The 24,375-nt window shown below is 42.5% G+C and overlaps 1 protein-coding gene across 1 annotated transcript in view; it reads left to right on the top strand.

Moving 5' to 3' along the window:
• The first annotated feature begins 2,849 nt into the window (after positions 1-2,849).
• Positions 2,850-24,375, top strand: part of OPN4 (opsin 4) — a 33,205-nt gene continuing 11,679 nt past the window's right edge. Inside the window, exons 1-7 of the mRNA XM_074999581.1 lie at positions 2,850-2,989; positions 7,874-8,007; positions 10,632-10,835; positions 14,734-14,905; positions 18,101-18,262; positions 22,201-22,308; positions 23,783-23,960. Coding sequence (XP_074855682.1) covers positions 2,850-2,989; positions 7,874-8,007; positions 10,632-10,835; positions 14,734-14,905; positions 18,101-18,262; positions 22,201-22,308; positions 23,783-23,960 — 1,098 coding nt within the window. The remainder of the gene's footprint in view (positions 2,990-7,873; positions 8,008-10,631; positions 10,836-14,733; positions 14,906-18,100; positions 18,263-22,200; positions 22,309-23,782; positions 23,961-24,375) is intronic.

Below are 24,375 nucleotides of genomic sequence, written 5' to 3'. Positions count from 1 at the left end.
GGGGATAGGAGTTCAAGTATATGTTTGTATTCAGCCTTATTATCAGGAAATAGATCTCTAGGATATGGGTGGTAGGCACCCTGCCCTGGACTCAGAAGTGGGTGTTTGCATGTGAGCAAGGAACTCTCAGCTGGGCTTTATTCAGGACCAATATGATTTTTATAGTGATTTTGTAGGATTTGATAGCATCAACTAAAACTCCCTGGAATTATGAGCTATGAAAACACTCCCACCCTGCCACCCCCAAAGTTATTGGTCTGCTTCTCAGACTGTGTCTAGACTGCAGGCTTCTGTCGGCAGAGGTTTTGTCGACAGAGCACGTGTCCAGACTGCAGATTTCTCAGAAGAGATCTGCTGGTTGGGAGCGTTCTGTTAACATCCTGTACACCTCGTTCCACGAGGAAGAAGGGATGTCTTGACAAAGGATTTTTTCCCAACAGAAGTGTCAGCAAAAGATACACAAATTGCACACCTCAATTTGCATATCTTTTGCCAACAGTTCCCCACAGTCTAGACACAGCCTCAGGGTGAGGAAACCTTCATTGTAGACAAAAGAACTGAGTTGTTAAGACCGGCAATACAGGACTGCTTTCTGTTTTTTCCAGAGAGCATATTAGTTTGGTCTGAGCTTCTACCGAAGCACATGCAGAACAGTGGAATATGTGCAAAAAGATATGAATGGGCTTATGAGTTTTAGCTCCTTCATCGCAGAGGAAGGGGAGATGTCCGATTTTGAACTAAAAAGGCATTACCTATGATTGTTTTGGGCTCTTTTGACCAAGGTGACTTGCACATCTTGGACTCGGGAGCCAATATTTTCATTCTGGATAGACAAAGAACCCGTGGCAAGGGTACAGGTATCTGTAGTGTCTTGTTCTGGCATTGAGAGCTCAATTCATTTTGGGGAGGATTGGAATTATTGAAGGGAAGGGATCTCTTGACCTATCATATGCTCAGAGGCAAAACACCCTTTCCTATTATTCAGACATAGACTTGTTTATGTCTGAAAGAGGTTAGATCTCCATGTAGCATGATTTTGAATTTTCCTGCACTTTAGCTGGCCTGGGGCTGTGTCTTGCCTATGCCTCTGAGTTGTGCTGACCTATTAGGACCATAGAAAGTTAAGTGTTCACAAAAGTGGGCAGGGTGGCGGGCTGTGTCCGTTTGGGCATCTCTCCCCTTCATTGCTATCAGTTTACTGTGCCTCTTAGCTATTACCTTAAGTCAAAAAGTTGGGGCTGTTTGTCAAAATAATCTTCTGCATCCTCATTGGCCCATACTATTTACAATGGATTTTGTCCTGCTTAAGCAAACACAGTACGTATGTACAACAAGTGACTTTGTGTATAATCCATTAGGCAATGGGCCACAAAACTGCATCATAAACAGTTTTGTCTACCACTCTCATCTGAGATGAGCCAGAGGTGGAGATCCAAGTTGGTCAGCAGGTTTCCTCCTGCCAGTCCTGCTGACAAACTAGGCTGGACTATGATTTACCAAGTGAGAACAAGGATGTACAGCTGCCACCATAATGGTCTCCAGATCATTGACCTGTGTTGCTTTGTTTAGGGCAAGCTCATTGTAAATTTGTGTATAATATTGAGCACTCAGGAGGCTTAGGATGGGAAAAGAATGATGAGTTACTTTTATGATTCAACAAATTGTACATGATGCTATAGGAGTGCATGTTCAAAACTAATAAAAGGTAATTTTTCTTCACACAGCGCACAGTCAACCTGTGGAACTACTTGCCGGAGGAGGCTGTGAAGGCCAGGACTCTATTAGGGTTTAAAAAAGAGCTCGATAAATTTTTGCAGGTTAGGTCCATAAATGGCTATTAGCCAGGGGTAAAGTATGGTGCCCTAGCCTTCAGTACAAGGGCAGGAGATGGATGGCAGGAGATAAATCACTTGATCATTGTCTTCTGTTCTCCTTCTCTGGGGCACCTGGTATTGGCCACTGTCGGCAGGTGGGATACTGGGCTGGATGGACCTTTGGTCTGACCCAGTATGGCCATTCTTATGTTCTTATGAGATGCCACAGAAAGCAAATTAAAATATACAGGTGGTAAGAATTATGTCCCCTCAGGGATCCTTATATAAAAAAAGGCTCTTGTTCAGCCATTTCAATTCATGTTAAAAATGGAACTTGTACCTAATACAAAAGTTTAAAAATGCTTTATTTGAAGTCTCAATTTATTCTGTGAGGAATGGTGTTGTTCAATACTGCAAGGTAATTATGTCTTGATGGAATTAGTAATTCAGTGCTGGTTATTCAGTGGGAGAAACCAAATATCTACTTTATTGAAGTCTTGAATAAACAAGTGGTAATCCACTGAATTTACCATTTTCACTTAAGATGTGTAGAGTGTTGACTATTTATTTGAAAACTAGCCAGTGATTTAAGGAAATAACAGAAATCAGGCTTTACCACAGGCACTGAAATTTTCATAGGGTGAAAATTATACAGAACACACTTGACATTATTTACAGTGTTCCTTGAAGTCAACGGGAAGAGTCCCAGTGTATTTCTGTCAAATTTTAAGTATTTTATTTTGTTCTTTGTTTGTTCTTTTATATTTTCCTTTCTCTGAAACACTAAACTGATAGTAAAAACAAAAAATGGCCCTTGATTAAGTGTTGCTGATACAACCATGCTTGGCATTTTTATTTGCAAAAGAGGAGTATAAACAAATGTAATTTGAAAGGGATTAATTTTTGCCAAAGTGTTGATTTTTATCCAGCTTTTGATTTCCTGTATCCCTCTCATGTCACAGAGGAACAACAGATGCTAGCTCACTCAGAGTAATATCTCTGCGCATTTATGAATTCCTGCTTACTCTGTAGGAAATGACGGTGCAGGATGTTCCTTATGCCTTCCCTACCCTGGATGTTCCAGACCATGCCCACTACACAATTGGAAGTGTCATTCTGGTGGTGGGGATCACCGGAACCTTGGGTAACTTCCTTGTCATCTACGCTTTCTGCAGGTACCAATACCTCTCATTTGTTCTCTGTATTTTAAATATTCCTGTGGATAGACTTTAATGCTAGTGGGTCTGTGTACTGTACTAATACAAACTAATGAGCTGTACAACAAAGTAATCCAGATCCATCCCCTGGTATTCCTTAATTTGTGTATGAAAGAGGCATTAATGAAAGGTGAGAGAGAATCTGCTGCTAGGGGTTTGATAATGCAGACAATGCAATCTCTCAGATCTTTGTTACAACTACCTGTGAGAGTTAAGCAACATTCTCAATAAACATTTTTGAATTATGTTGAACCTTACTGAATTAAGCTGAATATATTTGGGATCCTTTATATTTAAAATACAAGTGTTTATGTGGGATTGTGAAATTGCATGTATGTGAAAAGTTAATGCCAATGTAATCCCACTGGATATCTTCCCTTTGAAGGCCATTTACCTATTCATAGTCTCTTCAAAAGTTCAAACTGGATACTAGAGACCAGTGGCTAAAGGACGTTGGGATAAACAACATGTTGGAAAACTGACTCGAGATATTTTTTGAGATCCAGCAAATGGGCTGGACTTCTGGTCCATAGAGGGATCCAATCCTTAGGAAAGGGTTGGAAGGATGTTGGCCTACTAAGGCCCCACAAGACTTGGGTTCTTGTTCTGAGCAAAGGGAGCAATAAAATAAAAACCACATGAAAACCTTTGGGTGGGGCACTGAAGGACATCTCCTTCCAGAGGCCACGTTGATGGTTACCATATTTGAATATTCAAAAAAAGAGGTCACTCCTGAGACAGAGTCAATCTGTATCAGTATCTACCAGTTCACGTTGTATTAATGTACTATATATACTATAACATATTGATACAATGTGAATTGATAGATACTGATACAGATACACTCTCGTTCATGAGTATCCTCTTTTGAAAGTTCAAATACAGAAACCCCCAGGTTAACACGGTAAACATTTTTATCATGCATGCTAGTTTTTTTAGGGTGTGTCTACATGAACCCCCTCCTTTCAAAAGGGGCATGTTAATGAGGGAGTTCAGAAGATGCTAATGAGGTGCTGCATATTCATGACACTGCCATGAATATGCAGCACCTCATTAGCATAATGGCAGCTGCAGTGATTCAAAAGTGCCACTTTTGAATCACGTGCCGCCCATGTAGCCAGTGGCCTTTCGAAAGGACCCCCAATCTTCAAAAGACCCTTCTTCCCAAAACAAATGGGAAGAAGGGGCTTTCGAAGATTGGGGTTTTTTTTTGAAAGGCCCCTGGCTACACAGGCGGCACATGATTCGAAAGCGGCACTTTTGAATTGCCGCGGCCACCTTTATGCTAATGAGCTGCTGCATATTCATGGAAGCCCCTTATTAGCATCTTCTGAACTCCCTCATTAACATGCCCCTTCTGAAAGGAGGGGGCTTGTGTGGACACACCCTTATTGTTTTTACTATGTTTTCTCTGTGATGCTTTTCTCTGAAGAATAAACCATGCTTGCTCTGAGATGTGTGATAACTTATAACAATGGGCAATACGCTGATAGTAGTCTGAGGAGAAAGCTAGCAGATCTGCTTAGACAGCCTATCTTCTGACATGAATAACACAGTTCAGTCTGGAAGTATCATGGTCAGCTGGGACAGAAACGCAGGTCTCCAGAAATGAAACACAAGTGCAGAGGCCCTGAACTACAACAATCTCCTTCCATTATTTTCTGTTATGTTTCATAGACTATCAAGTTGGAATAACCATTTTGTGAGCCTCTCGTCTGAGTGCCTGTAAGTGCCTGAGTGCCTCTGTGCAGTTTTATGGTTGCATAAAGTGGAAGCATGGAAGCATACGTGTTGGAATTCTGGGCTTTGTTCCTGCACTGAATTCTGTGCTGGCAAAATGTGGAGACCTATTGAATTCATTCTTTTGTTATGTCTACACTAACAAGTTTTGTTGACAAATCTTGTGTTGACACTCAAAAGTCAACAAAACAAAAATGGCAAGAACATGTTCATACTTCCTTCCCCTGTGGAGAAATTTCCAGCAGGCTGTTCCCCTCCTCCTGCTAGTGGGCTGAGCAGGAACAGGTCAATGATTTGCTTTTTGTTCCCCAAATGGAGCAGCTCACTCAGCTGTCATATGGTTGCTCTGCTCAGAACAAAAGTCAGGTCCTTCAGATCATACACTTCCACCTGTACTAAGTAGGCTGAACAAGAGCATGTGGTAGATACTGACCTTTCTGTGGTGTTTGGGAATTCGCCTGCTCACCGAGACATATGCTATCATGTGCTAAACAGGCTGGGGCAAAAAGAAAGCAGCAGATGAGAAAAGGCTAGAACAGTATATGGTGTGCCCCACTCTGGAAGAGGAAGCTTAGCAGATAATCTGGCAACAGCAGCTGTGTCTGTGGTAGGGGAAAGGTGGGCTGGCTGACATGTATCTCCCTGGAGCTGTCTAAAATTCTGAGGCCTGTGCAGAGACAGGAGTAGAATTGCAGAGCTGATTTTACCCACTCTCACCAATGCTGTGTCAGGAGTTGTATAACAATAACAAACCAGCAATTGCCTAAGGAATTGGTTTGGAAACCATTACTGAATATTTTGCTGCCCCTAACCCTGCATTGAAACTGGTGATTGTGGGCTCGTGCAGGGAACACCTGCCAGTTTCTCTGGAAAAACTGAACCTCTCAAGACAGCTTTGTAACTCCTAAAGCTTTGTGTCAGGGGCTGGAGGGGAGTGACTGAAATTGAGTGGCCCTAGTGCAGCTCTGAATGATGCTAAGGGCAAAAAAAAGACTATTTGCCCAACATTCTGATGCTCCCAGAATACACCTTTATGCCCTGGTTTCTCAGTCCTTTTTTTCTAAGGACCCCCAACAGGCCATAAAAGTCCCACTGCCCAACTGTGCCATAGCCACTGTTTTCCTCCATGCAACAGCCAGGAGTACAAACAGAGCAAGTGCCCTGAGATCCCCTGTGTGACAAAGTGAGGTGTGAGGATTTTATTTCCCTGGCGAGGCTGCATTTTCCTAAGTTTCCCTGTGCCCAGCATCAGTGCCTAGGGGTAGTGTGAGCCACCAGGTGACACCTTTGTTCCCTGGGGAACAGGACAAAGAAGAGAGGAGGGGCCTGGCTTGTTTGGATTGGAACTGGGCAGTTGGAAGGCAGTCAGTCTTCTGGCTGGAGAGAGACGTAGGAGGGCAGGCACCCAAGTTCAGCAACCCCTCCCCCAGGGCCTCCTCTCCCCAAAACAGATTGTACTGACAGTTTCTGGTTTTTGTGCTGACAAATCTGTTCTGTGCTGTGTCCCTGTTGACTAATAAACCTTCTGCCCTGCCTGAGGCATGAGAGTCACAGCTGACTGTGGATGGGGTGCAGGGCCTGATTACCCTGCACTCCATGACACCATGCCACAGTAGGCACCACAAAACTAAGTTGCTCAGGCTTTGCCTCAGCCCGAAGTGGGGTAGGATACAGGGGGCTCAGGCTGAAGTTCTGTGCTCCTGGGCTTTGACTTTTCTGCCCTGGCACACAGTGAGTCTCATGCCACTTATGCTTGGCATACCTCCCAAAACCCACTTTCAACCCTGCAGGCGGTCCAGACTCCTGATTGAGGGCCACTATTCTATATTCCAGCTCTTAGGAGGCACAATACATTATTTGGCCAATTGTGTTTCAGGGCTCATTGACCTAGTCAGGGTCGATCTTCCAGAGTTTGATTTTGTGCATTTGGTAGAGTAGAGTTGCCCCTTGTACTCATCGCTGTCACAAGGAGCAAAGGAGGTCGACAGGGGAAATGCTCCCGTCAACCTCCCTTAGTGAAGACAGTCAGGTAAGTTGATTTCAGATACATTGATTTTAGCCACTCAACTGCCATAGCCAGTATTGCATATCTGAAATAGACTGTACTGCCTAGCATAGACCTAGCCTTAGACTGAAATCTCAAGAAGGAAGCTCTAATGACATTAAATAAAAGGCACAATTTCAAGTGGAATCAAAAATCAGCATCAGACAGAACTGATATTAAGAACACTCAATAGCAAATAAGTTTGTAAAAATGCACTACCGGCCACTCTGTTATTTTGGCACGAATAACTTACAGCAGTGGGGGATATAACGATTTTTTGGCAATAGCTCCCTGCAGACTAAGTGCCTGGTGCAGCGAACTGCCTGTCATGGAGAGGAGTTGAGATACAATAAAATGTTTCATGTGGTATAAACTCAGCCTCCTTAATCCCCGTAGTTGGAAGTTGCCGTTAATCTCATCAGCAGTGGAAAATGCCTCCCTCCCCCAACCCCCAGCTCTGCGTGACCCAGATCCAGAAAATCCATAGAGTACATCAACTTTAATTTCCTGTTAATCATGGACATAGGGTGCAGTAGGTCAGAGTATTCAGAGATAATATATTCTATTCCTGTTTCCGAGCTTGTTATCAAAATCAGTAGAAATCCTCTACTAAGGCACAAAGAAACTAAGTAGTTTGCTATCAAATGATGCTGTCTTATTGAGTGTTTCCCATCAGGAAGGTCAAAAGCCAGTTTGATGTAGCTTGACATATTCTTTTCCCTGATACCTGTGAAGATGCAGTGCTCACAGCAAAGAAAAATAGACAAGGTGCTTGAGATAACACCTTTTATTGGACCAACTTCTATTCATGAGAAAGAGAAGCTTTTTGAGTTTACACACAGCTCTCTTTAGGTCATGAAGAAAAGCTCTATATCAGCTTGAAAGCTTGTGTCTCAACCCAGAAGTTGGTCCAACAAAAGATATCACTTCACCCACCCTGATTCTCTAATATACTGGGCCCACCATGGCTACAGTAACACTGCAGACAGCAAAGAGAAAAAGCATAATTTCCCACAGGTTAACACTTAGCAATGTTCCTTTTGATCTCTTCTCCATAGGAGTAAGAGCCTTCGAACTCCAGCCAACATGTTCATCATCAATCTAGCTATTAGCGACTTCCTAATGTCCATCACGCAGGCTCCAATTTTCTTCGCTACCAGTCTCCACAAACATTGGATTTTTGGCAAGAAAGGTTTGTACATGTAGCTCCTGAAAGATAATTTAGTTCATTGCCATGGTGATGATTTCAAGTTAATAACTAACAGTATGAGTACCAAAGCTATGTGAAACTGTAGTTACTGATGCCAAAAGCACATACAACGTGCTTGCTTTCAAGCTTTTTGAGCATTCAGGACTCAGTCCAAGTTTGTTAAAAAGTTTAGAATAAAGTTGAGTCTATACATGGAGTTATTTATATTTTAGTGATATATATATATATATATATATATTATTATACCAGCAGAAATTTGACAGTTTTCAATGAGTTTGACTTTGTATTTTGGGCAAGTGCACAATGAGATGTTGCTATACATGCATAAATCAGAATTTGTTTTATCTTTGTCCTTTAACATCCTCCCACCCTGTGGAAATTATACTAAAAACTATATTTTTAAAAAAGGGTATTTAGGTTGTAAAGTCAAGCATTAAAAAGTTAATAAATGCCAGACATATGGTTGCCTATGTGACCTTAAATCAGTCCCTTTGTAAATGTTCATTATGATACAGTTTTAATTACATGATCACATAGTTTTCTTTCTAAGACCTTTGTATCGTTCAGTAAAAAGGTTGAAGGGAAATCAGGATTGCATGGGCAATTTTATTTACTGACTTTGAGTGCTTGACTTGCAGCATAAATAACGTACTTCTATTTGTCATAAATATATTTATATCACTAAGCCCATCCCATTACTGCCAGACTTGTGAGATAGAAAAAAGTCTTCTCTAATGTTTGAAAAATGAACGTATACTCTCACTTCACACAGTAACTCACAATCATCTCACACTTCAATTAAAAACAGAGAGGCATAAGACACAGGAGCACCTGCTCTGAGCCTACCACTCTGCCATGGACACTAATTTACTTGACTATGGAATTTTTATCTGGCTATTTCTGCGGTTAGAAAAAGTGATAAACATATTTTTACAGTGAAATATAAACCAAATATTCTCAGTGTGGTCAGTGAACATGGTTCGTATTTTACTCACTGGATCTTAACTGGGCAACGTCCCTTGTCCAAGATGAGTTATTGCAGTTTATGTGATAGCAGCACCCACAATGTATGAGATGAGAGGGAGGCATACAGGAAAACACAGTCCATGGCCCAAAGAGCTTACAGTCTATGAGAACAAAGCCAAGTAAAAGGTGGGAGAAGAGGATACAACACCAACGGAAGCGATTATGATAGAAAATGGGAACTGGTTTGGTTTTTTTAAAAAAAAATGTACATATGAAGTACCTACCCCCACTCCCTCCCTCATTTGACTGTTTTTTAATGCATATCAGTTACCTTTTTAAAAAAAATTACTTTGTGTCTAATCCTTGCTTATTAAACCATGTTAATCTGTCTTGTCTAAAGACCCATTCCTGAGTCTCCAAGTGCTCAAAGCTGTGTGCTCCCTCAGTGAGCTCTCCCTTCACTCTGCCAACCCACACCAGAAAGTCAGATTTTAGGTGAAACCCTAGCTCCTTATCAATCAATGGCAAAGTCCTCCAGGAGTTCAGTGGGGACAGGATTTCACCTCCATGTGAGACAAACATCCAGCTCACATACAGCCAATAGTCAGGCCCATCTGTTATAAGACCTAAGTAAATCTATGGAATAAAGACATTTTAGGTGGGATTCACGAAGGTGAATTCAGTGGGCGTTAGGTATCTAAATACCTTTGTGAATCCTACAATGTGACAATATCCATGAAAGTGCTCCTCTCTCTTACTGCGATTATATCTTGTATGCATGTTGTGCGGGAGGTGAACAAGATGATTATTGTTGACTTGCTCATTAAATTAAGCATATAATGTTTGTTTCTGCAGTTCTTCGTGCTATGAAGCTGAAAAGACTATACATGGATGTATAAACTGTCAGAGCTGGCTGAGTAATTAAAAGCAGACTTTCAAATATATTGATGAATATATGCTTTATGGGTGTTGTAGAATTGCAAATATTAATGAAAATTTTGATGCATCTCAAACATTTCACATATGTGCATATATGCATTCCTATTCATCACTCATTCTCCATTTTTAAAAAATTTTGTCATTTTGTGCAACAGCAGAACACAAACTGTGACCAATCATATTCCACAAATAGCAAACAACAGACAACCAATCTGTTATCTGAATTATTTAGTGAAACTATGCAGACCTCATCAACTTGGGATACGAGTTGCTCCATGACATCTAAGTAACTATAAAAATAACTGTAACTAAAACAGGTCTTTCCCTGAGAGTTAGAATACAATTAAAGCTAAATGAGCTGCCAAGGGATCTCTGAAATGCTCTCAGTAGAAACATCAAAAGTTGAAAAGTGAATGTTCAGTGAATATATATTAAGTCACTGTCTTGAGCTATAAAGATGAGCAAACCTTTGAAGTATATATCCGTGGATAATACAATTAGCACGACTAGCCACCAGCTTGGAAAGTATATTGCTGTTGGAAAAGTGAACTTCCTTTTGCCTTCAGAATTCTGATAGTAATTAGATAATGCGTAACCAGGCTGAGATTACAGCATAAATGGTCTCCCATTAGATACTACTGATATAGTTGTCATGGATGGTTAAATCTGTTAGTTAACTCTGTTGTACTCTACATTGAAAGGTTGTGAGTTGTATGCCTTCTGCGGAGCCCTTTTTGGCATCACATCCATGATCACATTGATGGCAATTGCACTGGACAGATATTTTGTGATCACACGACCACTGGCTTCCATTGTGGTGATGTCCAAGAAGAAAGCTTTGATAATCCTGCTAGCAGTCTGGTTGTACTCTTTAGCTTGGAGCCTCCCGCCCTTCTTTGGATGGAGTAAGTAGGACAGAATGCAGGTCTGTTGGCTAATACCGTAAGAAAACGAGGGGGCTTTTAAAATGGTTTGTTAGACACAAAGATGAATAAACAGAATTTACATATTAGGATGAAGCGTGAAGAAATCACTCTGAAGGAGATTGTTTATAGCTAATGAGTCTTAAGTTTAATCAGCAGAAAAAATTGCAGTGTTTGCATCATCTTTAATTATCTTACATTGACAGTTTTGCAGGGAATCTCATTAGTGAGCTATAGAAAAATATATAAAAGAAAAGGCAAAAATAAGACAGAACAGGCCTCCACAATAGCGCATAACCTTCTGAAATCAAGCAGAGCTGAAGAATAGAAAGGAGACAAATAAGCACAGTTTCTAAGTTTTCAAAATGATTTTCAGTGCTCAGAAAAGGTGCCATATTGACAGCCCAAGTAACCTTAATTCCTCTATTTATGCCTAAAAGCAGTATGGTGTGGGTAGTAAAAGTTCAATTTACTACACCAGCGTGCCTAACCTCAGTGGGGAAGGACCAGTTCTAGAGGTAAGAGGGTTGTTTACGCTCTATGCCCAGTTACATCCAACATCTTAATGAAGCATGACAATTAGTAGTTAGATAGTTGTTTTATTTGAACACTCTTTTATTTGAGTTTAAGGAGAATATTTTTTCATCCTCCTGCTTGTAACAAGTTTTTAGATACTTGAAAACTATTATCCTGTGCCTCTGTCTCCTCTTTTCCAGAATATCTAGAATTTTTTTCTAATCTTCCTTCGTAAGTCATGTTTTCTAGACATTTAATTATTTTTGTTGCGCTTCTTGGGACTTCTTCCAATTTGTCCACATCATTCCAAGATTTGTGGCGCTCAGAACTGGACACAACACTCCAGTTCAGGCTTAATCAGTGTGGAGTAGAATGGAAGAATTATTTCTTGTCTTACTTACAAGAAGGGCTGTCAAGCAATTAAAATATTAATCATGATTAATTGTGTGATTAATTGTACAGCAGCTGTACACTTCCATACAGAGAGAGAGAGAGAGAGAGACAGACACACACACACACCAAGTACACCCCCTGAACTACATTTCAAAATAGATATGCACATCCCACAATATGGGCAGATGGGCACCAACACCAGAGGCACATCCACTGACCCCCTCCCCCATACTCCTCCACACATAGATGCAACCCCACCATCTCATCTGTACTCCACACACAGACACCAACCCTACCTCCACACCCTCACCTGTTACACTCACAACATATCCCTTGCAAAGGGAGAGAGAGACCTAGCTATACCTCTATACAGAGACACATGTCCCAGTTTCACCCCAATACAGAGACACACCATTTATATCCTCATATAGCAGCTCACATCCCCTGTAATCACAAACCTTCCAACCACACTCCATACAGACAGCCACATCCTACCCACATACACACTAACTACACCCCCATGCACGCATACATGTATCCCCAGGAAGAGACAAACTCCTAGCTAGCCCTACAGGCGCTGGAATTAGAAGTCTTGGGGGGTGTAGGCTTGAAGTAGTTTCATCACGTAAAGGATTTACAGATTGGTTCAATGACACTCAATACCTCAACCATGCAAATTGTTCCAGAGCCACCCCATACAGCCCCACACAGAGAAGCACATACTCCACATACGCCCCCACACAGACACATGCACAAACACCCCACCTACAGCCCCAGTCAGAGACAGACACACACACATCCCATTCCTAGTGCCCACCACCCACCTCACTTGTCCAGCATGAAGGCTCCATGGCAGGAAGGCTTGTCCTGGGCTCAGGCAGCTTCTAGCAACAGCAGCAAGCAGAGGAGATGCAGGGCCACCTGGCAGGGCCCCATCCTGCCCCCCCTTGGCACCATCCACCTGCCTTGTTGCTTTCCACAGCCAGTGCCAGCAGCCAGAGGCTGGGGCTGGATGTGGCAGCCTGCGAACAAGTGATGGATGCTCCAAGGACAAAGGAAGGGAGTTATAGAAAACTCTTGGTGGCTTCGAGGGCCTCCGCCACCCCTAGCAGCCACTGCACACCTCCTTCTCCCAGGGCATTGGACCAGGCAGGGCTCGGCTCCCCTCCGTTCCCTGGTGGTGCTCCTTCCCTCTTCAAGTTTCCCCACTGCACTCTGCACCTGCAATGAAACCCCATGTCAGAGTCAGAGCAAAGCACCTCCCCACAACAAACTTCTTGCCAACAGCTGCCTGTTGTGGCCTCAGGAAGTGTAGTAAGGCTGCCAGTTAACACCTGCAATTAATTGTTCTAGTGCCTTACTCCTGACCTGCGTTAATCACAGGCGTTAATGTGTGTTAATTGACAGTACTATTTACAACACTCCTGCTAATATATCCCAGATGTTTGGATTTTTTTTGCAACAGTGCTACACTCTTGATTCATATACAGCTTGTGGTCCACTATGATCCCCTAGATCCTTTTCTGCAATACTCCTTCCTAGGCAGTAAATTCCCATTTTATATGTGTGTGATGGATTTTTTTTAATTCTAAAGTGGAGTACTTTGCATTTGTCTTTATTGAATTTCATCCTATTTACCTCAGACCATTACTCCAGATAATTTTGAATTTTCAGACTCTCCTATGAAGTACTAGCAACCCCTTCCTAACTTGGCCTCATTCACAAACTTTACAAGTGTATTCTCTATGACATTCTCTACATCATTGATGAAGATATTGAACAGAACCGGTCCCAGAACTGCAGAACCCCACTCACTTTGCCATCCTAACAAGGCTGTGAAGTGTAGTAGTAGTCTTTCGCAGTTAGAATCTAGCCATAATATCATTAATTTGTTTCACACAGGCCACCAATTTATGGTCACCTTTAATGTACCATAGATGAACTTGAACCTACTAGTGAGAGAGTGCTACTTTCTCAGTTCTTACCAGGCTGTTACAACAGGGTTGGATATTGTGTTGTTTTTGCTGTTGAGGATTTTTTTTCCCCTAGATATGTAGCAGGCATATCTGATGAATTTCAGCTGTTTAATATTATGGCTTATAGTTTAATGAGAGGCTTTCAAGAGAGCAATAAGACAAATACTCCTAGATGAGAGAACCTTAATGTGATAAGGGATTAAAAATTACTTGAAGGGTGTTATAATTGCTGTCTTAGAATTAAATTTTAATTGCATTCATCATACTGAGTCTTGTATAATAATTAGACATACCTGAGCATAGCACCACATACAATATTTTCTAGAGCTGGTCCCAGAGAAGCTAGAATTGAATATGCTGGAAATTAAATTAATGAGGATTTAAAATAGTTTGGTGCTGAGTTTGCCTAATTCTTTAACTGTCTGACACAGATTGTCTCTAATGAAAATATTTCTTGTTGCAAGTAAGAATATGTGCATGTTTTTACATTTATTTCCTAGTAAAATCAATTGGAATTACACAGTAAACTTCTGTTGTTTGCAGAATTTAAAAGACCAGAAATTAGCATAGCCAGTTTCATTTCATTCCCAAGCAAGAGAGGTAAGAGAAAAATTGAGATATTTTAAAGATGTTGGAAGCATGAGTCTGATTTAAAGCCCAGAGAAGTTAATGGAAAGAAGCCCATTAACTAAAATGGCCTTTGGATCAGGTCTGAAAGCTGGAATGAAAAAGAATCATTATTTGATAAGGCAAAAGATTGGTTCATTCAATCTATTAAATGCTAAAAGCCTATAAGGCAGGTGAATCAATAATGGCAAAAAGAATTTTTAAACTAGAAACAGGTGCTCTTATGAACTTTCTTGCCTCTACTAACAGAGCCAGATTAGAACCTTTTCAATATCTAGATCACCTTTTTCTGATTTCTTTCTCCACTTGCTCCTCGGCCAGAATGTCCAAGAAAAATCTTTTCATGGCTTATGCTTTTTTCTTTCTAGGTGCTTATGTTCCTGAGGGTTTGTTGACTTCTTGTACGTGGGACTATATGAGCTTTACTCCATCAGTCCGTGCCTACACTATGCTCCTCTTCTGTTTTGTCTTCTTCATTCCTCTGATTGCCATCATATATAGTTACGTCTTTATCTTCAAAGCTATCAAGAATGCCAACAAGTGAGTTGTCACTAGCCTTTGGTTTCACTCCTTGCTTAGCAGACAGCTTTAGTTTTCATGGTGTAAACACACACACATCCTGCAACTCTATTTTAATAAGTAATTTCCTTGAATAGAAATGGGTAAGAGACAAAACAGAATAGTAAGGGACTGAATTTTCAACATGACAAAAATGTTAAATGTGTGTGGAGAGGAAGGGTGTCCAAGGTTTGGTACATGGCCTTCATTGTTTAAGATATTTGCTAATACTTTGGAAAAGGGTGTAAATAGAAAGATGGAAAGTCTAACAGATGACGCACGATTGTTTAGGTTAGTCAGGTCTAGATAAAGTAAGTGTAACTTCAGAGGCCTAATAAAGCACACAGGTTAATGATATTCAGTGCCAGTTACTTTGGTTTGTTTCAGCTACTTATCCCATATGTCCATGACACAAAATGGCCTTGAGAGAGATTGAGTGGGGAATCCCCCTTCCATAGGGGAGGCAAAGCTATTCTATTGACTAGTCTGCACATGTATGGCCATTCCTAAGTCAACAGATGGACTGTGAAAGGGCTCTCCTGCAAGACATCAAATGTCTTGAAGTCAACAGGGGGAAACTGGTTATGAACTCTGTGTCAAAGCAGGTAAGAACATAAGAACATAAGAATCGCCATACTGGGTCAGACCAAAGGTCCATCGAGCCCAGCATCCCATCTGCCGACGGTGGCCAATGCCAGGTGCCCCAGAGAAGGAGAACAGAAGACAATGATCAAGTGATTGATCTCCTGCCATCCATCTCCTGCCCTTGTTATGAAGGCTAGGGCACCATACTTTATCCCTGGCTAATAGCCATTTATGGACCTAACCTGCAAAAATTTATCAAGCTCTTTTTTAAACCCTAATAGAGTCCTGGCCTTCACAGCCTCCTCGGGCAAGGAGTTCCACAGGTTGACTGTGCGCTGTGTGAAGAAAAATTTCCTTTTATTAGTTTTGAACCTACTACCCATCAATTTCATTTGGTGTCCCCTAGTTCTTGTATTATGGGAAAAGGTAAATAATTTTTCTATATTCACTTTCTCCACACCATTCATGATTTTATATACCTCTATCATATCGCCCCTCAATCGCCTCTTTTCCAAACTGAAAAGTCCAAGTCTCTCTAGCCTCTCCCCATATGGGACCCTTTCCAAGCCCCTAATCATCTTAGTCGCCCTTTTCTGAACCTTTTCTAATGCCAGTATATCTTTTTTGAGGTGAGGAGACCACATCTGCACGCAGTACTCAAGATGTGGGCGTACCATAGTTTTATATAGGGGAAGTATGATATCTTTTGTCTTATTATCGATCCCTTTTTTAATAATTCCTAACATCCTATTTGCCTTACTAACTGCCGCTGCACACTGCGTGGATGTCTTCAGAGAACTATCCACTATAACTCCAAGATCCCTTTCCTGATCTGTCGTAGCTAAATTTGACCCCATCATGTAGTACGTGTAATTTGGGTTATTTTTTCCAACATGCATTACCTTACACTTACCCACATTAAATTTCATTTGCCATTTTGCTGCCCAATCACTCAGTTTGCTGAGATCTTTTTGTAGTTCTTCACAATCTGTTTTGGTTTTGACTGTCCTGAACAACTTGGTGTCATCTGCAAACTTTGCCACCTCACTGCTTACCTCATTTTCTAGATCATTGATGAAGAAGTTGAACAGGATCGGTCCCAGGACTGACCCCTGGGGAACACCACTAGTTACCCTCCTCCATTGTGAAAATTTACCATTTATTCCCACCCTTTGTTTTCTGTCTTTTAACCAATTCCCGATCCATGAAAGGACCTTTCCTCCTATCCCATGACCACCTAATTTACATAAAAGCCTTTGGTGTGGGACCGTGTCAAAGGCTTTCTGGAAATCTAGGTATATTATGTCCACTGGGTGCCCCTTGTCCGCATGTTTATTAACCCCTTCAAAGAATTCTAATAGATTAGTTAGACACAACTTCCCTCTGCAGAAACCATGCTGACTTTTGCCCAACAATTCGTGCTCTTCTATGTGCCTTGCAATTTTACTCTTTACTAGTGTTTCTACTAATTTGCCTGGTACTGATGTTAAACTTATAAGGTGTAATGATGCCAGGTGCAATGTGTTAAATCAGTGATTCTCTGCCAGGGGTCTGTGGCCTACAGGGGTGGAGAGGGGTGCGGTGCATTTCAGGGGATCCACCAACCATGGCTGTTCAGCTCCCCAATCCCAGCACCCAATGTTTGGAGTTCTGAGCATCAACACTCTGCAGGGCAGAAGTCCCAAGCCCAGCTACCCGACTCCCAAGCCCAGCTACCTGAAGCCCCAAGTTCCAGCACCCCAGGCCTTGTCCAAAGCCCCAAGCATCAGCTGAAGCCCCATTTCCCTGAGCCCTGACAGACATCAGTCTGTGGGGCTGAGGCACCAAACCCTGGTCACTGCAGGGCTGAAGCTCTGAGCTCCAACTCACTCCCTCCACCAGGGGCAGAAGCCCTGAGTCTCCTGCCCTGTGAGGCAAAACCCTAGAACCCTCCATTTTATGGGGCTCCCAAGCAGACCCCAGCAGCCTGAATTCCCCCAGCAGAAGCTAAGCAGACTCCCTGCAAGCTATGGACTTTTTATAGCATGCAGGAGGGTGGGGAAAAAAAAAAAGAGTGAGAGCGTCTGTGTTAAAGAAGGGTGCACCAATCTGCATCAGAAAGATGAGAACCAAGAACTACTGGAGTAGCACACCAGGGTCCCACCTCTCGAACTTACGGTGAGCAGCACCTTACTGCATACTCTGCCCCATTGATTTCAATATGTCTACTGGTGTAACAGTGTGAGCAAGGGTACCAAAATCTGGCCTTAAGAAGTAATAGAAATACTGTTTTTCTTCCATAGTTAGAGGTATCATGCAGTTTAACCTAGGTACCAGAATAGTCTGAAGCCTTATTTCGGAAACGTAGGCCTCCATCTTGCTCCTGAAGTCAATGGGAATTTTGCCCCAATTGCTCTGAGAGGGAGAACCTCTACTGTGGAAAAGCAATTAGTCATAATCTATATATATCATACTGTACTACCTTGAGCAGGGAGGGGGCACTTGAGATGGTTGTCATGGTCTGGTTAAAAACCCGTTCTTTGTTCTGTGTAACGTTGATTGCTCAATGTAGCCCGTATATATAGGATTGTAATTGTGGTTTATTTCCCCTAGGGCTGTTCAGAACATTGGTTCTGATGATAATAAAGTATCCCAGAGACAGTATCAGAAGATGAAGAATGAGTGGAAAATGGCCAAAATTGCCTTGATTGTCATCTTGCTTTACGTCATTTCCTGGTCACCTTATTCTGCCGTAGCCCTGGTGGCTTTTGCTGGGTAATTATGAATCTATTACCAAGAAAAAAATCAGTGAGCCCAGAAAAGCAACCTATGAAAGGGCAAGTAGTTCTCAACTCTAATGTCCAACAATGGGAATGGGAAACTTTCACATTCTCAGCAATAATCTTTTGTAACACATTTGGTAAATGGAGCACATGCTGGTTGTAACTTTTCTCAGTTTGATTTTTTAATGCAGACAATCTAAGTGTTGGCCATACAAAAAATCATGGTAATTAATTCTAAAATAGAGTTTCACAATATTAAAATATTTGAACATGACCATATGAGTATTCTTGGTTGCCAGCCAGATACATAACTTGTTCTGAGTGTTTTCTCTTGGCCTGCTTATCGACTCACTCTAACCTGATGCTGGCATAAATCCACTGGCTGCAATGAAGTTATCCCACTTTTCCAACAGTTTATGTGACCTCAAAATCATGCCCTATGTCTGCCATTACAGACTTTAGCTGTTTTCGTGTGGCACTGAAAAGTAACAATGGATGACTTAACTTTAGATATGTTTTAAAAAAATCTGGTGGATGTTGCCTTTCTTGCACCTGTTTGACTCTCAGAATTTTATACTGTCTTTTTCAATAAAGACATCATGACCATCAAAAAAGGTACCCATTCATATGGACTGGTTAAGAGCAAGAAGTCCAGACTGCTAAGCTCTGTTCAGGTTTTGCCCCAGATTTAAACTTGTAACACTGAACAAATCACTTAACAATCCCGTGCCTCCATCTGTCTATTTATAAATAGACTTAACAACTTAAAACCCTTGGAAGTCCTCATGTCAAAGACCCCATACAAGTGCAAAATAAAATGAATACATGCACTAATCCACTACTGTCTTGTAGTTCTAATTTTCCAGTCACCTGATGAAAAAGGTGCATCTTAAACTTCACCGCCAGTAGAAGATAAAACCAGAGGTGAAAGTAAGGCAGTGCATCCCCATGTGCCACTCTGGCAAGAGCCAGCTGGGCGCTGTGCTTTAGCTGCACATGGCATGGTTTGTGGTGTACTTTCCTAGCTAGGCTCCTGCAGCAGACTGGCGCTGGTGGCCCAGTGCACACAGCCAGCTGAGGCAGGCGGTGTGAAAGGGACCGTCTGGGGGCTTGCTGTAGGGGAGGCAAGCATGCTCCTAGCTGGGCTTCTGGTGCGTCTGGGCATGTCCTGCTTCCCCTCTCTCACTGGGCTCTGGGCAGTGCATATGCAGTCCCTGGTGTACACTGCTGCTGGCAGTACCTGGGAAGCAACCACTGGATGGGAGCATCAGGCCAGGGGGGTCTCTCAGACCACCGCTGGTTTCCCTACAGTAGTGCCCTCACACAACCGGCCTACAACTCCCTTGTGGCAGAACAGTAAGTGTGAGCAGCAAGGCAGGGAGCCATCCACCAGCCAGGTAAGGTAACCTGGCCATGAGTGTGACTGCCCCGGCCCCCTCGGCCACACACACTCCCCTATACACACGCCTATACCTGAGTCCCCTGCCCTGAACCACCCTCAGCACTCTCAGACCCCCTGCCCTGACTCCTGTACCTCTGCAAGCATGCACACACACTGAACCCCCACTTAAAACTGACTCCTGCATCCCCCAATACACACACAACCATGTGCCCTGCACTCCACACCATATTTAAATTTTTTACTGATACGTTTGTATCACAACCCCTGCACCACCTGCCTTTAGCAACCACAAAAGGCAGGATTGCAATAGAACAGTATGTGTAAGAAATTCAGGTTACTTTCACCCCTGGAAAACAGCCTGTAATAGGGCTTTTAAAAACTGAGGCAAGAGTTAATGCAGACACTAGGCATCAGAAAACGGCCTTTGTCCTCTCCCTTGAATTTTTCCATTTGGGGCTATGCCTTTTTTGTTCCCTTCAGAGGCTGCTATGGTTTCTCAGGGATTAACAGCTCCAGTTCCAAACCCTCATATCGACTTCACCTTCACAGCATTGCCACATACAGCATAGATTAGGAGACAGATCTAGAAACTGTGGCTACAGCCTTGAAGTCATTGAGGATGGCAGGTCTGATAAACCAACAATAAACACGGCGTGGGAGGAGGGGCAGGGAGGAACATTTAGCTGACAGTGTGTGCTCAGTAGACTGTTGCTCTCCATCCATCATGACATACAGGTATTGTCTTTCCTGTGCCTGGCCAGTGATGACAGAAAGTCTGTGTCACCATTTATCTCACTGACTGCACTATTGACTAATCTTACCAAAGCATCCACCCCCTGAAAGGTTATTAGGACTTTAAAATGGGAGACAGCCTTTTGAGATATCCTTTGTTGCCAGCAAGTCCTATGTTTTCCAGAGAATTCATCCTCAAGGAGGCCAATGCCCTAAGGCAGGAATAAGAGCCAAGAACTACAGGGCAAAGAGTACACTGAGCTCTGGAAATGATCATCTGAAGTGAGTTTTAGGTTAGTGCTGGTACATATGCCGGCATTCAACTGCCCCATGAAGACACTTCAGGTTTATCTGCTGGGGACTACTGTCCCCTGTAAGCTGAGCAGTTGGGTGGCCACCCGAGAGAGATTCAAATGCTACACAGATGGTCAGCAGAGCAACCACAGTGCCTACAGCTGGCTGCCCATGTCCCTACTGGTGGTGCACATCCACGCATGCCTTGGTGCACTTAAATTTTATTCTATCCATGGATGGAAAAATTGGAGGGAACACCACTGGGGACCCGTTTGTATTTGATCATGAAACACACACTCCCCTGTTGGCTGGAAGTGATGAAAAACTCCTTCCCAAGGATGATGATCTGCCACTCACAGCCCTGTTTCTTCATGGTGCAGGAAAGGCTTGGGGCTCAACAGAATACCACAAGCTTCTTCCCCAGGGAGAGAGGGAAATGGTTCTACTCAGGGTGCTGCTGCTCTTACTGCTGAAAGAAAACTCCACCAAGAACCTGGCAGGAGCAAGCTTGCCCTGCAATATTACTGCTGTTTAAGTGCAGGTTCCACTACTGAAGTCATTTTTATCAAGACAACGTGAAGAGGGGTGGTAGCAGCTTGCAGCGCCACACAGTCAGAACTGCTCTAGACATACGTGTGATGCGATGAAGACCCTGCAAAGTTTCAATAAAACATAAAACCAACTTGCATGGCATGAGGACTCTCTGCCTTTGGTTCCCAGCTTTCAGTCAGTAAAGTCAAAGCATGGGTAGGAAGCTGATTTAACAGGCATTCCTGTGTTAACTGCTTTTTCCGCAACACTCTCTCCCCTTATTCAGCCCTTACAGCACCGTTTGGGTCACTGATGAATTTAGCCTGAACATTCCTAAGCAACAGCACTTGCTTACTCCAGACTGTTCTTGTCCCGTGATTGTTACCCTGGTATTAAACAATTTGGGTTAGCTTGTGGCAACCTTATGCAACAACCATGAGTAAATAGCCCCAGAGGGAGAGCCCTATTAGTCTGTAGTTTCACAAAAAAACAAACAGTCCTGCAGCACCTTAGAGACTAACAATTGTATTTTTTAGGTAATGAGCTTTCATGGGTAAGACCCCCTTCTTCAGAGTCTTCAGATTCTGATGAAGTGAATATTGTCTGCGAAAGCTTATTACCTAATAAATAAAACTGTACAGTCATGAGTAGAAGATGATACACAGTTCCACTGGTAAGGAGGAGCACCAAAGAGATTGCACATCTCTGAAACAGAGTCTGGCACAGATTCTTGAATAAAATGGGTATGATAACTGCCCCCTCGGCTACACTGAGAAAGAATATTCCTTGACAGTATGTCAGTGCTGCTCCTTTTTCCTTTCTTACGTCACCCCTGTTCTTCAGGGAGTGGTGGGGAAGCAGCAGCAGCAGTCAAAAGTATACCCGGCATTCTGCAACTAATTGTTGTTTGTTTGTACTGTGTGCTGACTGCAGCAAGTGGTAGTAAAAATCATAACTTTGCATTTCTTTAGGTATGCCCATGTCCTGACTCCATTTATGAACACTATACCAGCTGTGATCGCCAAAGCTTCTGCCATCCACAACCCCATCATTTATGCCATAACTCATCCCAAATACAGGTAAGCTGGTTCTTTTCAAACACAAATTAAACCAAATCTCTCTCAGATAAAATTTCACGGATTCATCGAAATCCCTTAGTATGCTACTGCCTGAGCACCACTTGAGCTGCTTCTTTTGCCTTTATGCTGTTTTTTCACCTCTGCAAGCATGCACGAAGCCAGAAAAGAAAACAGAAAAAGCCGTTTTCAATGCCCCATACATGTCAGTGGAGTTTGTACTCAGAACAAGTTACTGTACAGATGGGAGATGGAGACATTTATGGACGGGTGATAGCTGAACTCATTGGTCACCTGCTCAAGGGTAGGGACCTTTCTTGGCTAATAACACGTTTTGTGGTGTTTTGCTTTCAAATATTTCCTTAGAAGACACACTCATTTATTAGGTTATCCAGATCAATGAGAGGTGGAGCTTGGTAAATAGTCTCATTACTTTTATGGGTTGGGGGCTTCCCTTTCCTCCTTCATGCTTCCATAGATCAGGCATCAAATGATTGTTCTTTGAATTGTGGCATCCAGGCCAGCACCAAGTCAAGCTCAGATGAGGGATGTGTGATGTGAACTAGCACAGCTAAGCTGTGCAATATTGCTTCTCCCCTTCCAAACCATTTTGGGGACTATGGAATCGTGAAGAGAACAGCGTAGAAAAAGATTATTCCTTACTTCCCATCTAACAGAACAATCTGCTTTAGATAGGATGAGAGAGACTTGCTAGGCCTCTGGGCAAGGTGGGAGGTGCCACAGGAAGGGGTGGGGCCTTGGGCAGAATGGGCAGGGCTAGTACTAGCCTCCCACAGCCAGCCCTTCAGGATGTCCCGAAGCACGTTACCCAGGTCTCTGGCATCAATGTAAAGGGCCAGAAGCTCCAGCTGCTGCTACAGTGGTGGTAGCAGCAACTGGGAGCCGTGAATCTTTTTTAAATTTCTGGGCACTAGGGCAGCTACTCCCTTCACCCTTTCCCTGTCCTCCACCCTGGTCGGCAGCACTGGCTTTAGAGTTTATACTAACATGTGAATATTACGTGGGTAGATGCCCAGGAGGCACTTGAATAGCTGCTTACAGAGAAATTAAAATAATTCACTATGTGGTACTTCTGCATAGTTCAGTTTAAAGGCCTGGAAGCTTTATTTCTGACCTACTTAATCTTTCAGCAGATAAAACATTTTAATGGCTGGTTTCAGTAGAAAAATATTTTAATATTCATATCCCAGCCCAGCAATGTTGGTACGTAGTAAATTCTGACTCAACAGAATGCTGCAAATCACTCATATCTCTTTTCTTTAAAATTGTCCTGAAGAGCAGTTGAAAAACAAAACAGTATTTGAAATTTGGGGAACTTTAACTTCTGTACCCAGTAGCTTTTCAGTCTATGCAGCATGTGTCTAAATAAATATACCATTTATGATGAGTGGCTTTTTTGTGCTGGTAGGTTTATTTAGGCAGAGGGAATTGACTGGTTCTACTTTTTATCTTCTAGAACGGCCATTGCAAAATATGTGCCATGCCTTCGACCCCTGCTAAGAGTTTCTCGCAAAGACTCCAGGTCTTACAGCAGGTATCTCTCAACCAGACGATCCACTATTACCAGCCAGTCTGACATAAGTGTGCTGCAGAAGGGAAAGAGATGGCAGTGCTCTTTCTCAGACAGTGAATCAGTAAGGAAACCTCTTCAGATATATTTATTTGTAAAAAGCAAGTAAATAATTTTTATACCACATCCTTCGAAGTGGTGGATAGATTACATGGAAGGAGTCATTGTGGTGTTCTCTGAGGGGGATGGCTGTGTGAGGATCAAGCATAATAAAAAAGGGAAAATAAAGTATAAAATCAGGATGCAAATAACACAGAGAGTCTGGTAGGTTTCTGACACTCATGGGAGAATGGAAAGATGCACTAACAGGAAGACAAAATGTGGATGGGGCTTAGCATGTGATGTTTCAATGACAACAAATCTGGAATTCGGATACTTAAAATTGAAACTGCAGTCCCCAAGTAGCGCTTGGAGGGAGGCCAGGTTGGAAGGACATAGGCAATGTGCTTTCTGAAAGTGAAATGGGCTGCACTTTGAAA

The sequence above is a fragment of the Carettochelys insculpta genome, chromosome 7 (assembly GCF_033958435.1).
Source record: "Carettochelys insculpta isolate YL-2023 chromosome 7, ASM3395843v1, whole genome shotgun sequence".
Taxonomy (NCBI): domain Eukaryota; kingdom Metazoa; phylum Chordata; order Testudines; family Carettochelyidae; genus Carettochelys; species Carettochelys insculpta.
The sequence above is the reverse complement of the archived record's forward strand: the minus strand, read 5'-3'. Positions and strand labels throughout refer to the sequence as shown.